This window comes from Chlorocebus sabaeus, chromosome 9 (assembly GCF_047675955.1).
Source record: "Chlorocebus sabaeus isolate Y175 chromosome 9, mChlSab1.0.hap1, whole genome shotgun sequence".
NCBI classification, from domain to species: domain Eukaryota; kingdom Metazoa; phylum Chordata; class Mammalia; order Primates; family Cercopithecidae; genus Chlorocebus; species Chlorocebus sabaeus.
The window spans coordinates 17,828,398-17,844,516 of NC_132912.1; the positions used below are offsets into that span (position 1 = coordinate 17,828,398).

Here is a 16,119-nt window from a genome sequence, read left to right on the forward strand (position 1 = left end):
TTGTTTTTGTAACTGAATACCTCTACAGAGAAAGTTCAGTATGCTTATTAAACTTTTAGAATTGAATATGATTTCTCTTTAACTGTCCCAGGTGTATGCAGGGCCTCCTCCAAGTGGTGCCTACCTGGTTGCAGGGAATGCGCAGATGAGCCACCTCCAGAGCTACAGTCTTCCCCCGGAGCAGCTGTCTTCTCTCAGCCAGGCAGTCGTCCCGCCGTCCGCAAACCCAGCCCTTCCTAGTCAGCAGACTCAGGCTGCTTACCCAAAGTAATTTGACTGTTGATTCTTGTTTGGAGTTAGTGCTGTTACAGCTGCTTAAGTGCCCCAGTTATCCATAACTCTAAAATATGGCTAATAAATATCTGTGGTCAGCGTCATGCGGCCACCCCATTCATGGTAGTGAGTAGTAGAGCCTCTGTGGTGTTCCAGTACCAGCCAGCAAGCTGGTCCTCTGCTCCCCACTCGCTCAACTCCTGTAATCTGGTTTCAGCCCTGTATTTTTAATACTACTCTTACCATAAGTTTTTATTGTTGTTTTTATTTGCATCTATGATATTTGATAATGTCTTTAATGAAATTTACATGTAGTGACTATAATTTGTCTTTTTCCCACACATTTTATATAAAATTTAAATTCTGTTCTTTAAAAATTATAGTTCTGAGCTGTCTCTTTTAGACAGATATTTTCTTATTTTTGCCCTATTTTGGAATTTAGTTTATATTATAGCAAGGTACCCCATTTGAATCAAGACGGTATAAGAAGATAAGCGCCCTTGTTTCTCAGGAGGCAGATGCTGAATATGTGATGACAGAGGCCCATTTACTTTTGCCATTTACTTACAGTGCTCTCTGTCATGTAGTTAAATGCTTATTATGTGTTTTTTCTTCTGCTTTAATGGGACTCTAAGCTGAAATCTTTTCCTTGAAGCAAATAAAGGATAGGCTTTTAAGAGTTTACCAACGTGTATTCTAGAAGTTACGATATTCTAGCTGGCAATAGAAGTTTCTAGGTAGCACAGGCACAACTTCTAGAAACCTTTCCAGCAGTATCGGGATTGCCCAGGAATTCTCCTGTACTGCCCTCTCTATTGCACTGTTCATCCTCAAAGAGTTACGTGTTGGAGATGCTTGGGGATTTTCAAGCATTATTTAGTTGTCAGGTTAGTATCCCAAAGTGACCTTAAGGGGGATGATGGCAAGGCCTAAGTGTCAGAAAACAGGGCATTCCCTAGTGGGTTATGTATGTTAGAAAAAAATGTTAAGTGTAGCTTGCTCTCTTACAGGATTTTTTTTAAGTTGAAATCTGGTGGAAATGAATACCCTTATGGAAAATAAGCAAGCAGCTGTTCCTAGAGTAACATATTGCTTTACAACTAGATACAAAGTGGGCAGAAGGTAGGAATTGTTGAGAAAACACTAGGGTTCCCGACTTAATAGGACCCTTGAGCTATTTTAGTATTAGCCAGAACTGCCACCTCTCCCCAGCTAGTCCTCTGTTTGACTATGTCACATGCTGCTCTACTACCTTGTTACTAGAGATTACTTGAGACTCATTCTTCAAGGTCAGGACCTTGGGAAATGATCTTTGTGGATGAGATAACCTGTTGGTAGGTGCTTTACCAGTGAAGTTGTGTAGCACTGTGGCACCCTGCTGCTATTCTCTGTGGGTGACTCTGCTTCTGCAGGCGGGGTGTGAAATCCCTGGCACGGGCCCATTCCTACCCGTAAAGTGTAGCTATTAATGTCACCTCTCAAGGAACACATGTTTATTTCAATAGGTGTCTTTTGAAGAACATTTTCTTGAAATATTTACCCCTCTCGTCCTGGCTCATTCCTGCATATTCTTTAGTTGTTAGCTTAGCTGCATTTTTACTGGGACGTCTTCCTTGCTTTCCCACCTGTGAGCACTGTTCTTCCTGTGTGCTGTCAGAGGACTGTGTGTGTACTTCTGTCTGTTTCCTGGCTGGTAGTTGCCTTTTTACTTGTTTGTATCCCCACTGAACGGCAATATCTTGAGAGCTGGCACTGTCTCTTTCACCTTTATAGCCATCTTTAGGTAGCACACAGTTTTACACTGGATAGGAACCCAGTAAATATTTTATAAATACATATTTTAGTGTTAATGACCATTTCAAGTACTATATTAGATCAGTTAGGTGTATTTTTAAAAATTCCTTGCAAAGGCTTCACAAAGGCTTAGAGACCATTTATCTATATATAAAGGTATAATATGTAATATCTATTTATCAATATATAAAAACAGATGTGTGTTTGTTGTTTCAACGGGGAAATGAGGAATTGCTGGTACAGCAAGTGTAGGATGAGGAAATTGGAAAGAGAGAGAGCCAGGGTTAGAAGTCTCCTTACTAGAGATGTCCTGCATATTTGACTCGAGCTTTCTAGCGGCAAATCAAGGTCAGTGAGGATTGTTGTTTTTGGTAGGCAGGTGTTTTAGCACTCCTCAGTTTATATACATCTGAGAGGCTATGTCTTGTTACATACAATTTTGGTGTTAAAGCTCACCGTTTTTCAGACTTCTGTCATCCTAGGACAGTCTTATTAGTTGGGGAAGGTGTCACTGATGACAGTTTTCTAAAGCTACCTGTAGCGATGGTAGTATTATAAGGTGATAATAAGTGACAGTTACTGTTAGTATTATGAGACCACTGAAGCTTATGTATTTATTTGTCTCTGATTTTAGTTTACTACAGTCAGCATGTGTCAGGCACTATGTTAGACACTTGAGAGTCCTCTTTAGCTTCAAGGTGCTTACTGAGTAGTAGGGGCAGACACATAAAAAACATAATTTTATACAACATGATTTATAAATAAAGAAAGATACATGCCTCGTGCTTTAGGAGCCTCAGGGTTTGAGGAGGTTTTCCAAGAGGGTTATTCTTAGCCAGTAGAAAAAATGTGAGGAAGATGTTCTGTCATGTCAAAGATGCGGTAGTCTGGAATGGCATGGTGCTGGTGGAGTGAGCAAAGATGGGAGGTGTGAAAGGTGCGTGGTACATATCGGCATTCCAGCAGCACACTTACTAAGGGATGAAAGCGTGTGGGGGGAGCAGCGAGAGACATACTTGAAGATACTGCCAAGGTCGAAGAATGCTTGTTCTAGATACCATCTTAGGGATAATGAAAAAGTTCAGAAAGGGCTTTAAATGGGAGTAGTGTAGAGAGATTCATAGGGGCAAGATTAGAAGCTGGGAGACCGTGGATATTAGGCAAGAAATGATGAGTATTTGTTGACAAGATACAGTGCTATTAATTGGAAAGAATTGTTTAGGAGATTAGCAAATAATTATACATTGGGTGACATGGTTGGGAGATAGTGCAACGCAGATAAGAGAAAGAAGTATTGGTGAATTGCACGGTTTTGCCCAAGGCAACTGGGTGGACGGCGGAACTGTAAATTGAGAATGATTCCAATAATACTAACATTTAAGGGATATTTAGTATGTGCCAAGCACTGTGTTGTGTGCTTACACAAAGTAACTTATTCCTCATAACCTGTGAAGTCGGTAAACTATTACCCCCATTTTATAGATGGGGAAGCTGATACCTAGAGACAGAACCAAAGTCTCACTTAACTAAGATTCTAAACCAGACATTCTGACTCCAGAACTCAGCACATAGACTCTATATTATGGCAGTATTATAGCCCATACCATTGTAAATAATGGTATGAGATTTGACATCTTCTGATCAACTTTATATCTCACACATATGGAGTGATGACAAATAATGCCTTAGATCACCACATTAGTTGGTGAAATGTAGCATTAAATTGCCGTCTCATATAATAATTAAATTACCATCAGATAGTGAATTTGTGCCGAGTACAAGAGCATTGAATTGACCAACAATAGATTTATAAATAACAATTGGAGGAAAGTTTAGAAATAGGCAGTATTTTGAAAGTTTGACAGTTGCTTTATATATAGTTTGTTTTACATTTTCAATACAAAGGTAGGGGGAATTCTCAGCATCTTAGTACTTCTCTTCACATAGCTAACCTAGTGTCTTACAGTGGAAATGCATGTATTCGGTTGGAAACAGGAAGACAGGAAGTAGAAGCAGTGGATAAAGACAACCTTTAAAGGATTTTTTCCTTTCTTTTTCTAATTGGAGCAGTGCACAAGTGCAGGGCCTTGAGACGGGAGTACTGGCAGCAGAGCGGTGGGAGCCGGAGGCAAGCTCAGTACTGAGGGGATGCAGCTTCAGAGAGTTGATCAGCGTGGTAGTATTTTCAAGGAAATAAGAGAAATGAGGTTACGAGGCCTTCCCTTCCACTAGTCCTCTGGGACAGTTCTTTTCAAGGACACTGGTGATGCCCATATTGCCAGACTCTTGGTCAGTTCACCATTCTCGTCCTCCTCCATTTGACAGTTCGTAATTCCCTCCTCTTTTCTGAAATGCTTTCTTCACTTCCCGGTGACCATTCTCTTTTCCCTTCTGCCTCACTGCCACTTCTTCTCAGTCTCATTTGCCTCTTGCCGCTTTATCTTATGGACTTCAAGGTCCAGTGCTCAGTAGATGGACTGCCTTTTTGTCTGTTTGCAGCCGCTCCCTAGGGGATCTCATGCAGCCCCGTGATTCTGAATGATTCTGAATGCCTCTGCCGAGGATTCCCAGATGCTCCCAGATGGGTATTTCTCCGCACTTCCCCACGGGCCAGCAGGCTTGAATAGCTGACTGCCTATGCAGGACAACAGGCTTGAATAGCTGACTGCCTATGCATTCTCTTTGCTTGTCTGTTTTTTGAACATCAAACTTGACAGATCCAAGATTATTACTTTGATCTTCCCCACACCCCTCCCACCCCCCAGTCTACTGTAGTCCCATCATAATATTCTTTTCAGTGAATGGCCACTCTACCAGTTATTTCTACCAGTTTTTCAGTTCTAAACCTCAGGCATTCTGGACTCTTCTGTTCATTATCATATTTTGAAGGCATTATCTTCAAAATATATCTAGACCCTGACTCTTTCTCCCATCTCCACCATTACTGCCGTGGCCCTGCTGCTGATTGGCTCTCTCCTGGTTGATCGTAATAGCCTGCAGTCCGCTCTCCTGGTCCAGAGGGAGCCCATTAAACCCTGTGGAATCTTATCACCCTTCTGCTCAGAACCAGCTAGTGTCTTTTTGTTTCACTCAGAGTGTAAGCTACAGCCCTTACTGTGGCCATCACGTGCTGTGTTCTCCAGCCCCTCCCCACTACCCCAGTCCTGCCGGGTGGTCTTAGTTGCTCTCCCCACCGCCACTGCAGCTCTCGTGGCCTCCTGCTGTTCCTTGAACGTGCCTGGTGTTTTCTCTCCTCAAAGGCTTCTTTCTGTTTGTCTGAAATGCACTTTCCTAGGGGATCTATCTGGCTCACTCCCTCACTTTTTCCGCATCTCTGCTTAAATATTGCCTTATTGGAGAGGCCCCTACCATAAACTAGAATCCGTGGTCCCAGCTGCTCTCGGACCTCCGTATTGTGCTTTGTTTTTCTTCTTAGCTGTTGTAACCACTCGACACACAATCCATGTGTTTATTACCCTTTTCTACCACTAGAAGAGGGGCTCCATGGTGGTATAGACTTACTTCCGCAACCTCCCGCCCCACCTTTTTTTACACAATGCTTAAATAACACATTTTTTAATGCAATGCCTGATAGCACAATGCCTAAAATAATAATGTTTGGCACAGTATAGCTGTTTAGTAAAAGGTTATTAAATGAATTGGCTATATGAATGAATGCTTAATAAATAGCTTTTCCATTTATCTGTAAGTTGTTCTATAAATCAGTATTGATCTAATTGAATGTTTTTCTTCCTCCACAGTACAATGGTGAGTTCCGTTCAAGGAAACACATATCCCAGCCAGGCGCCGGTATATAGTCCTCCTCCTGCCGCTACTGCTGCTGCAGCAACTGCCGATGTCACTCTGTACCAGAATGCAGGACCTAGTATGTCCCAGGTGCCAAACTATAACTTAACCTCATCAACCCTGCCTCAGCCCGGAGGCAGCCAACAGCCACCTCAGCCACAGCAACCATATTCTCAGAAGGCTCTGCTATAGGACCTGGTGTTCCACTTGGTGGCAGATGCCTGCTAAATGCCATTGACAATGTTATGAGATTCATTACTCTCTTAAGATGTGTTTATCCTCAGCTTATAGGAATCTCTCCAGGTCAAGAAGTTCAAATATTCAAGAAGGTAGAACTCTCTTCAATTTACACTGACTTTTTAGAGGTTCTTCCCCCACCCCCAGAGGAATGAAACTACTTACAACATTTAATTCCTTTCATAATATGAAAGAATTGATACAAGGCTATTTGTCTCGTAAACCTGGTCTGCAGAAAGTCAAACTTACAAAAACTGTTGTGGCAAATGTTATGTACAAATATTGATATGTAACTGCATTAGTGGCCATTTTGAATCACAGTGGTGATCATGTGAATATATTTAACACTGTGTTAAATTAATTTACATTGCTATTTTATTTTAATCATAAACAGCTACCATGTTTCTTAATGTTTTGTGTAAATTTAAGGTAATTATACTATCCTTTTAAACTGCAAGAAAACAAAGTTGTAGGGTATTTACCTGAAGGCGCATTATGTTGTCGTGTGTTTCAGTTTCACATTAAACTGAACCTTTTACTAATTGTGAGCTAAAGCTACATATATAAATACACGTCTTTCTGTAGCCTCTGCATACTACTAGCTGTCATCACACCAGCGTACAGTAGCTAAATTTTTGGTGCAATTATAGCAAATGATAATGTTCCCTTTTGAACTTTTACATTTTGGCATGACATTTCAGAATATTGTGAGACCATGAGACAAAATTAAGAACGATCACATTCTTTATTTTTTATTTTTAAAGAAATGATGTTGGTTTACCTTTTCCTAGTTGAAGATAGTAATTAGGTTTCTAAGCTGTATACTGTGTTTATTGGTGGCAGTGACACCAAAGATAGAGGCAATGGATAGAAATTTTTAAACTGGAAAGAAAACCTGAATTACACTACATTTTTGAAGTCTCTTGTAATTATTTGGGATATCAACAAAATTTGATTCATCTGTCTAATGCCATTGCTAGTCTTTTAAATATGTCTTTTAACACATTGTATCCTCTAATTCTTCATTAAAATGGAAATAAGTAGATGTTTCAAAGTAATCTATATTCCTGGCTTTGCTTAACGGTTTATATATTTATTGTTTCTTTCAAACTGGATTTTTGGGTTGCTCTTTCTGGTCTTTTAAAATTCGAATGGAATTATTTTGGCTTCCTACTTGGGAATATTTTCGAATGAATGCTTTTCTTTTAATTCATGCGAAAAATGTTTTCCACTGACACTGTAATCTTAAATATTTACAATTTCCCTGGTTGGGCTATACTATTATTTTAACACTATTTAAACAACTGAAACGTTGAGTTGAACATCGTATTTAATGAATTGATGTAACAGGTTTCATACTATAAATGAAAATTTGATGCTTATTTTCTAAGACTGTTGTAATCAGCTATCTTGTTTATTTTCTTTTTGAGAGAAGATTAAATCTTTGGCGAGTAATCTTAAGGGTGATTAATTTCACAGCCTCAGATTTAAAGCACCATAGTTTTAAATCTGAGCCTGTGAAATTAGTCACCCGTAAGATTACTTAAGGGTAACTTAAGTGTTTCACTCTAGTGTTGTGTTGCGATTTCCTGTGTTTAAAATACGTTGCCCTGCCCTGAAGTCAAATTTCATGTTTTAAAAACTAGAAGTTCCTTTTTGATAAACATCAATCAGATTATAATCTTTTCCACTCCAATTTGAGTATTACGGTTTAACTGATACACTTTTCCCCAATTTTTCTTTGTCTTTTGATAAATTCCTGTTTACCAATGTTAAATGTATCATTTTCCCGTTTTAATTTTGGTATCTTTCATGTTGAAAATCAATGACATAGTCTCTAATATGATTTTTTGCCCCATAAAAGTCAAATAACAGTGAACAGAGAAAACTACCCTTATTACAACCCACATGCATTTTTCTTTACCTATTACATCACTAGGCTTGTAAAGGTTTAAATGATGAGTACTTTAAAACTGTTACTGTATGAGTTTATGCCTTCCTGTTATTAAAAATGAAAATACCAGGGGGAAAAACTCCAATGAAAGTGAAGCACTGGCTTATCTTTCAAATGACATGATGAGGGTAGAAATAGGAGGGGGCCAGTTAGGATCATGAATGACTTTAAGTTCTGAAACCTGCAGATCTTGTACTTTCAAGAAATCTTTCATTAATAGCTGTCCTTATTTTGAAGGAATAGAATAATTTATAAAATGAACTGACTGTAACATAGGCTGGACGCGGTGGCTCACACCTGTAATCCCAACACTTTGGGAGGCTGTGGTGGGCGGATCATTTCAGGTCAGGAGTTGGAGACCAGCCTGACCAACATGGTGAAACCCCATCTCTACAAAACTACAAAAATTAGCCGGGCATGGTGGCAGACACCTGTAATCCCAGCTACTCAGGAGGCCGAGGTGAGATAATTGCTTGAACCTGGGAGACAGAGGTTGCAGTGAGATGAGATCACGCCACTGCATTCCATCCTGGGAGGCAGAGCGAGAAATAAATAACTGTAATGTAAACTTCTGTGAAGCAAATTTTATTTCTCTTTTTTTTAAAAATAGAATTTGAGGTTGATTTTCCATAAAATAGTGACACGTAAATGGAAAAAATCTAATCCAGTTAACAATCTAGCATATATAGCCAACAGGCCCATGACCTGTGATGTTATACCAGTGCCCTGAACCTGTAAGAGGATTTCGAATGCCTACCTAATGGGACTTTACAGTCTCTTCTAACTCTGTTTTTCTCCCTCACTGTTACTTATCTTCCCTACGCAGCGAGGGACCTTTTTATGTGCCTACAGATTCCTTTTTTCATGTACTTCTGGCGCTTTGTTTCTATACCTCATAGTTTTTGTATTTAAAATGCTTAATAGACCAGTATCTTTCTTCTCTGATAACAGCTTTCCTATGCGGTATGTATAATTCAGTTTGAAAACATCTTTTTTCCAAAGCTTCAAGCTGATATAAGACAAATTAGCACCCTACACGATAAACTATGCAACTATAAAAATATGGAAATTATTTTCCAAAACGAGATTCATTGGTATAATTGCTCAAATTTTCATCTGTTTAATATACATTAAAGTCACTATTTTCTTTTCTCATCTATTTTCTTGGTTTATTTTCCAGTTGCAATAATTACAGCTTGCCTTCTGTTATATCATTTTAAAAATATTTAATAACAAAGTTATAATTTAAATTTTTCACTTGTATCATTTTCCTTTTTTTCTTTTTTTGGATTAACTGCTTGTACCCCTTAGAATAAATTATATAGAAGAAACCTACCGATTTTCTCAAAGGCCTTATATTCAATTATCTTTTATTTTAGAATGATTCCATTAAGTATTCTTGTCAAGTACCTAGATTGTTTTCTGTATTCTTTATACTGACATGCCCACCACACCCACGTGTTTTTAAGCAAAGCTGCCTTCATTGTATTATATGTATTCTTTCTTAGAACGGTCTTCTTTCGAAATTACTTAGTCCTTGGTAGTATCTTTTTCTGAAAATTTCCAGGCTTCAAAAATGCTCTTCCCTATGACATTCTAGAACACTTTAAATCTCAGTATTTAAAATTTTAGATTTCCTTGATGAACAGAATTGAACATTTTATTGGTGCTAACTTGTGGCCAAACTGCACTTTGCCAATTATCTGATTCCCTGGCTTCTGCTAACACTTACCACTGTCATTACTGTCCTTTTGCTGCTGCTGTTAGACCTAGAATTTCTCATAATAAATTATTAAGAGTCAGTAAACCCCTGGATAAAAGCAAAAGGGACTGATTTTAATGGTCTTTTGGTGGTCAGAGACTTAAAAACAAAAAGTCGTTCCTGTTTTATAGAAGAGTAGTATCCAAATTTTTTGATTAGATACCCTGATGAGTAACAAATTTTTTGAGTGTGTAGCCTTAAAAATATGTACATATATTTATTCATAAATTTTACAAGTTCTGTACTAATGCATATTGTACATTATGAAACACAGCAAAAAATAGAAATCTTAAAAGGATGAGATCAAAAGTTATTAATAGAAATTTAAATATTTTCTTTCTATGTCTCTGTACCCTAGAATGTATGAACCTGATTTGGAGACCACTTGGTTAAGAGGCTAAGATTAAACAGGCAGGGGATGTAGAATGTTAACTAAGTTGGTCCCTTGAAGTAAGTATCTGTTAATATAAGTGGCACTTTCTCAAAAAATTGTTGGGAAATTTTCATACTTACAGAAAGATTGGAAGAGTGATGACACTGAACATCTAATTACTATTCATCTAGATTTGCTAATCATTAAAAATTTGCCACGTTTGTTTTATCTCCTTGTGTATGTTTATATATGCACGTGTGTGTGTATATATATATAGACGTGTTCATATGTGTATACACACGTACTTTATTGTGTGAACTGACACATTATAAACATTGTAAACCATATTTCTAAGTTCTTCATCTTGTATCTTGTAAGGATTTGGACAGTTTCCCACATAACCTAAACCATTTTCACATCTAAGAAAATTAACAGTAATTCTGTAATATGTTGTTATTGAAAGTCCCTCAAACTGTCTTTTATAGATATGTAGTATTTTAAATCTAGGATCCATTCCAGGAATATATAACCATACTTCTAATGTCCTTTGCTTCTCTATTAATCTGGGTTAATCTTGTCATCTCCCCCAATGCTCCATGACATTGACTTTTTAAACACCCCTGCCAGTTGTCTCGTAGAATTTCTTACGTTCTGGATTTCTAACTTGATGCTCTATTCTCATTGCCTCGACTCTATTCCTTATTCCTAAAAGAATTACAATCAGAACCATGTGAGTTCTGGTTCGAGGTAATGAAATTAAATTTTTCAGGCTGGCATCAGAAGCTGCACGCATAAAGGAACATTGTTAACCCTAACATGTAGCTGCCCTGTGATAGCCTGTATCCTCAGGCCATTGATGCTGCTGTAGCTCAGTACAGTTTCATGTTCTTCATCTTGAATTGCATTCAGAGTAGCTGATGAAAATTTGCGCCCTTTCCCCATTCAAACCCAAGTCAGCTTTTCTCCATTTATTCAATACCCACCTTATTCACTCTGGATGGCTTTTAGGTAACTCTAGAAATGTAACCAGCAAATAGAGTTCTCTGTTTTTAGATGCAAACATTTTGGCATGTTTGTTTCAAAAGACTTCTCATGACCCTAGTCATAACCTTCTGTTAAAATATGGAAATCACTGAAGGAGAGGGAAAGTCCTTTCTTTTTAAAAGTTATCATTGTTACTTATTTTCTTCAAGTTGGTAACTAAATTGGAAGCAGACTGAATAAAATATATAACCACAGTCAATTTTGAAACACACGCACATTACAGTAACGTATGCCATCAACTTATTAAAGAGCTAGTTTGGGACTTGTTTCAGTTGGTTAATGTCATTTAAAAAATAGAATAAATGTTTGTAATCAGTTGTTTCTGTGGCAGGATACATCAGGTTTCTTAACTGCAGGGTAATCACATTATCTTGTTACTTTAGGAAAAGATACGCTGTATAAGCAGTTAAGAATGTTTTCGGTTAATTATAGGTGATACTGTCTGTTAGCCAGGTAAGATGCCAAATAGGAAAATTTATGTGAGACGTCCATGTATGGTTATTTTTCTCTGAACCAAAAATGGAAAAAAAAAATCTGTTTACTGTTTCAGAATTTGTTTCTATTTCTCCAGAGAAAAGAAGGGTTTGATACAAGTATCTTTTGATATTCTGTAATTTAAAAACACAATATGCTGTAAAGGAGTGGCTGAAAATGACTGAAGAAGTTTTAATCAGGAATACAAGTAAATTCACTTAGAGGAACCATTATAACAAGTTTATTTCTATAAAAGGTGGATGGCTCCTGACAAAATGGTTTCATTAATTTGTATTGTAAATGTATCATACCTTGTGACTACATGGATTTCTTTTAAAGAAAGGGATGGGTAGTGGTGATGGTATTTGGGGTTGAAGATAAGAGTAAGAACTAAATTAAGTTGTAGGAGTTTACTCGTCCATTCTGCTATTAAGTGGAAATTTCAGTTCATGGCTTTAGGAATTCAGAGAACTAGATTTTAATCCAGATATATCTTTTGTCGAAAGAATATCTTGGTAGATATGTGATTTGGGGCAGCTCCATGTATCTTTCTGGGTCGTCTACTTATTTATGCATTGTAGGGCTAATGTAACATGATCTTTTCTAGCTTGTATAAATTTTCTGTTTCATGTCATCTACTTCTGCCTACCTTAAATATCCCTGCCATTCAGCCTGAATAGTTTACCTATGACACTGAATGGACGTGGGTACCATGGTACTGAAACTTGGGCACATGATTTCTAGCATGTAGTTATAGCAGTGTACTTTCTGCATGTAACCTGGGGGTACTTTATTTCCATTAGTATCTGGTGAGCCTTTTGTTCTGAGTGATTTTACCAGGAACATCTGCATTCCAAGTAGAAGCGCTTCAGTCATAGTACATTAACTTTCACTGGTGTTGATTTGAAAAAATAAAAATAAATAGTTGAAACTCTGGGGCATATACTGTATTTGTATACTGCTTCAAACTAAAGGAGATAAGTAGCATCAGACTACATGAAATTTTATTCTTGATGTTCTTGTACGCAAAGTGGCATCTTAGTCTTGGTGAACTGAAAATGATAGTGTCACCAGTATACTACACTTGCCGTTCTTTAGCTGTTGTATTGCTGAGTTGCTAGAGTACTTTGGAAACTAGTAGTTTCCGTCTTTTGTGCTGGCTAAAATTGTCTACCAAGTAAGGTGCAAAATCAGTGATTTTTTTTTTTTTTTTTTTTTGCATCACAAATATTTGGCCTAGAAAAATGCCATTATATACTGCTTAGTTACAAGTTATTAATATAAATAAGTATTAAAGTAGACATTAAATTCAAGGAAGGTTGATTTGTTTTTAAAATAGGCTTTTTTCTGGTGTTGTCAGTTACATTTATCTATTGTTTTATATAGTTTCATAAAACAATTGCAAGAATAAAAAATACTTGTTTTTTCAGTATTTGCACTTTATAAGATTAGACACCATGCTGGCATCTAAAAAGCTTTCCTAAAAGTTTATATTATTTAATGAAATCTGATGAAGAAGTTGGGGCTTACTTCAAGTACTAAGTAAACTGGATAAGGCTTTTATACTTGTTGAGGGGGAAAGACAAACTTTTCCAGTTGTTTATCAGATTGTGTTGTCTCCCTATGTAAACAGGTACATTTTTAAATCTTTTTTGCTGTCTTTTGCTCCTGTTTTATAAGGATGGTCACAGAAAGGAATATTGGTTGGGCTCTACCAAAAAACAAGTAAAAAAGAATTCTTAGAGTAAATACTAATTCTGTGTTTATACAACTAATGCCTTTTTCTTTCTTTTAAAAAAAAGCCACTTAGATTCTAATAGATTTTAGTGAAGTATTTTAATATCAAAACATCAGAACAGTCTCATTTCATTCAGCTGGTTGCTGAATATTAATTTACATGGGATGTGGGGGCAGACAGTCAAATGGATTCTCTTCAGGTTAAGTTAAATAAGCATTCGATGTGGAAAGCCCTAGTAGTTAGAATAGAATTACATTAGACTGTGAGTTACATTACTGTGTTAATTAAATTACTGTGAGTTACATTACTGTGCTTTTGCTTCCTTCATTAAGCTAAGTAGTAGAGTATTTCCACTTTTCTTCTTGCCTCTTGTATTTGAAAAAGAATAATTTTCTTAAGGTCTTTAGCACGATGGAAGCAAATTCCATTTTTATTTTAACTTTTCACCAACATTTGTAGATATTTAACTGTGCTGCGTTGTATATTTGAAAGGCAAAAAAAGCCTCCAGATTTTTATTTGTCAGAGCATATTTGTTGAAACATGATTTTGTTTATGCTTGCAGTGGGGAAAATTTAAAATTGAATAAGTGCCTGGTTTATGCTAAATGTTTGTTTTATGTACGTAGTGATTTAAAATGGTCTCGGGATATTTTTCAAAGTTTAAACGAAGGTCATGGTGTTAAAAGCTAAAGGAAAAAAATATAAATAAAAGCTAAAGGAGTGGTGTTTAGGTGATATGTCTTAGTAGTTTTGTCACAAGTCAATATTTTGCGATTAAAACTTTGAAGTGCTAGTGGTCGTTTTTGACCAAGTGGTAAACATCACTAAATTAAAATTGAGTAGCATGATCTAAATTACTGTTTAATGTCTTTTGAAAATGACATTTCTAAATATTAATTCATGGCTTATTAATCAAATGCTGTTTATAACTCATTTGTTTCTAGATGTTTATTCCAAGAGCTGTCATTTGAGAAATGTAAAATGCTATACAGAATGCTTAAAATCAAGAGAACTCTGAACATTGGGGGTGGTTCCTAGCAGATACCTCTTGGATATTGGACTTTAATTGCTATAATTTTGATGAAATGATGCTCATAATAGAATGCAGTGATTCCTGCTGTTAATGCACACTGGCCTTCAGAAAATCAGAATGCTCTGCAAAATTGCACAATAAAGAGGCCTTAGGATTTATGGGGAAAACTGGGTTAGAGGCTCAACATCCAAAAACTTCAGCAGTGACATACCCGACAATAAAGATAGGCACCTACTAAGAGCAGCACAGTTTGACACATGTTAAAAGGTTAATAAATGTGGTGCTTTACCTTGGAAAAGACCTGAGGTGTGCCTGTAGAAGTGGGCATAGGAAGGGTTGCAGCTCGTGAGTTAAGGTGCAGCTGTGGAAGGAGAGTCAAGTGGAATCAGAGGGTGAGTTCTAATCCCAGGAGTGGGTAAGTGTGACTCAGCACTTGCAGTGAACGGAGGCTGCCCACTCATGTTCCGTGTGTTGTGATGCTAGGTGTGGTTTTCCATATTTCACCTAGCGTTGCTCCTGGATGAAACCATACATAAGCAAATTGTGGAATTTGTGTTCTGCTCATATTATTCCTTGGTTTAGTAATTTCCCGGAACAAGTTTGTGTTTTGCAAACAAATGTGATATCAATATTGACTTTAAAAGACATTTCATGGTGGAGAATGGGTGGCTATTTACCATTTATTTCTACCTAGAAATATACTCTTTCTAATTCTAAATGAATAAGAATTGTGGACAACATCTAAGATACAAAACTCCTTCTTGGCTGGGCGCAGTGGCTCAAGCCTGTAATCCCAGCACTTTGGGAGGCCGAGACTGGCGGATCACGAGATCAGGAGATCGAGACCATCCTGGCTAACTCGGTGAAACCCCGTCTCTACTTAAAAATACAAAAAACTAGCCGGGCGAGGTGGCAGGCGCCTGTAGTCCCAGCTACTCGGGAGGCTGAGGCAGGAGAATGGCGTGAACCTGGGAGGCGGAGCTTGCAGTGAGCTGAGATTTGGCCACTGCGCTCCAGCCTGGGCAACAGAGGGAGACTCCGACTCAAAAAAAAAACAAAAAACACTCCTGCTTCCTCCTTACCAGATCAGAAATGATCCCAAATGAACATGTAAACACATTTAGAGTCAAATAATTATTTTATATGTTCTACTTAAAATGCTTAAAATCCATGGGAAATTAAATGGCCTATAAACCCAGTAAGAAAACAAAACACATCAAACCCATGAGAAAGTATGTACCCTACAATCCTGCCTCTCCCAAAAAAAAAAAAAGGAAAGAAAAGAAAAGGATAAACATCACTTTTTGAGATAAGTGGTCACAGCCGTTATGTCCTTAATTTATTTTTGTTTATTAACTGTTGATGGTTTGGTCTTCATTTGCTTAAGTGTTTACACTATTTTCAAGATACACTAACTGCCTTCTTAAGTTTTACATTTCATAGCACTAAATATGGCAGGCATTTATTTAAATATTTAAGTACCTTTAGAAATCAGAAAAGTTGAACCCAGGTCTTTTTATAAGTTCATTTTGATATCAACATGTAAACTTACTGAAAAATGAACAGTCAGGAAACATAGCAATGAGTCCACTCTAGTGTTAAAATTTAATGTTACACCATATGTTATCAG

The 16,119-nt window shown here is 37.2% G+C and overlaps 1 protein-coding gene across 3 annotated transcripts in view; it reads left to right on the forward strand.

The window, feature by feature from the left end:
- STAM (signal transducing adaptor molecule) overlaps positions 1–7,169 on the forward strand; it is a 72,219-nt gene extending 65,050 nt beyond the window's left edge. For all 3 annotated transcript variants that reach the window (XM_037983379.2, XM_008002405.3, XM_008002407.3), the window contains 2 exons: positions 92–267; positions 5,829–7,169. In XM_037983379.2, coding sequence (XP_037839307.2) covers positions 92–267; positions 5,829–6,066 — 414 coding nt within the window. In that variant the 3' untranslated portion in view covers positions 6,067–7,169. The remainder of the gene's footprint in view (positions 1–91; positions 268–5,828) is intronic.
- Positions 7,170–16,119: the final 8,950 nt, after the last annotated feature.